At 40.7% G+C, this 820-nt stretch overlaps 1 protein-coding gene across 1 annotated transcript in view; it reads right to left on the reverse strand.

Annotated features, from left to right (window-relative positions):
* The window catches only part of HELRODRAFT_165342 (hypothetical protein), a gene marked incomplete at both ends in the record, with an annotated part of 701 nt that extends 277 nt beyond the window's left edge, over positions 1-424 (reverse strand). Inside the window, one exon of the mRNA XM_009031952.1 lies at positions 32-424. Within this exon, the coding sequence (XP_009030200.1) occupies positions 32-424 (393 nt within the window). The remainder of the gene's footprint in view (positions 1-31) is intronic.
* Between the last annotated feature and the right edge of the window lie 396 nt (positions 425-820).

The following is an 820-nucleotide window of genomic DNA, read 5'->3' on the forward strand; positions in this document are numbered from 1 at the left end:
TACCCATTGCTTCTCCGCCTCACTTCCACACCTTCTCCACCAACTCTTCTCTTGCCATCACACCAACTCCTCCCGTACCATCATCCCCCTTCCACCACAACTTATATCTTCCACCTTTAGCCCCCACAAACCTTGTACCCTCACCTTTCCATCTGATCTCCTGTAATGCAGCCACGTCAACCATTCTCCTCTGCAGCTCCTCCACCACTTCCAAACTTCTTCCTGTCAACGTGCCTACATTCCAGGTACCAAACTTCCAACCCCTTGGTCTACAAGTAGTCCTTCCATCTATAGTGCCTTGCACCGCCACACTATAGAGTGGGGTGCCAGTAGCCAGACCATCCACAGGGCCTTGCACCACAACCCCATGGACTGGGTCTCCGGAGATTCTTCGCACCCTCTTCTGCCAGATACTGAGGGCCATTGTTATTTCCGTCATCATAAGTATTATTTTTTGGCTAGTTTTTACGCAGGACGCCCATCCTTACGCAACCACAGTTATAAGCGGTGGGCCTAGCCTTTGATGATCCAACATCACTCACAAGGCAGTGAGGGTCAGTTTAATGTCATAACCAGGACAATATATATATATATATATATACAATATTCTATAAATTCTACCAAATGTTTGGCGTCAATATGTTTGGTACATTCGGTAGAATTTATAGAATATTGTAAAAATTATGGTCTATTACCAACATATATATATATATATATATATATATATATATATATATATATATATATATATATATATATATATATATATGCAAATTTCTTTGAATGTGTGTGCACATTTTGCATTAAATATCTTCTATAT

Source organism: Helobdella robusta (genome assembly GCF_000326865.2).
Source record: "Helobdella robusta unplaced genomic scaffold HELROscaffold_8, whole genome shotgun sequence".
In the NCBI taxonomy this organism is placed as follows: domain Eukaryota; kingdom Metazoa; phylum Annelida; class Clitellata; order Rhynchobdellida; family Glossiphoniidae; genus Helobdella; species Helobdella robusta.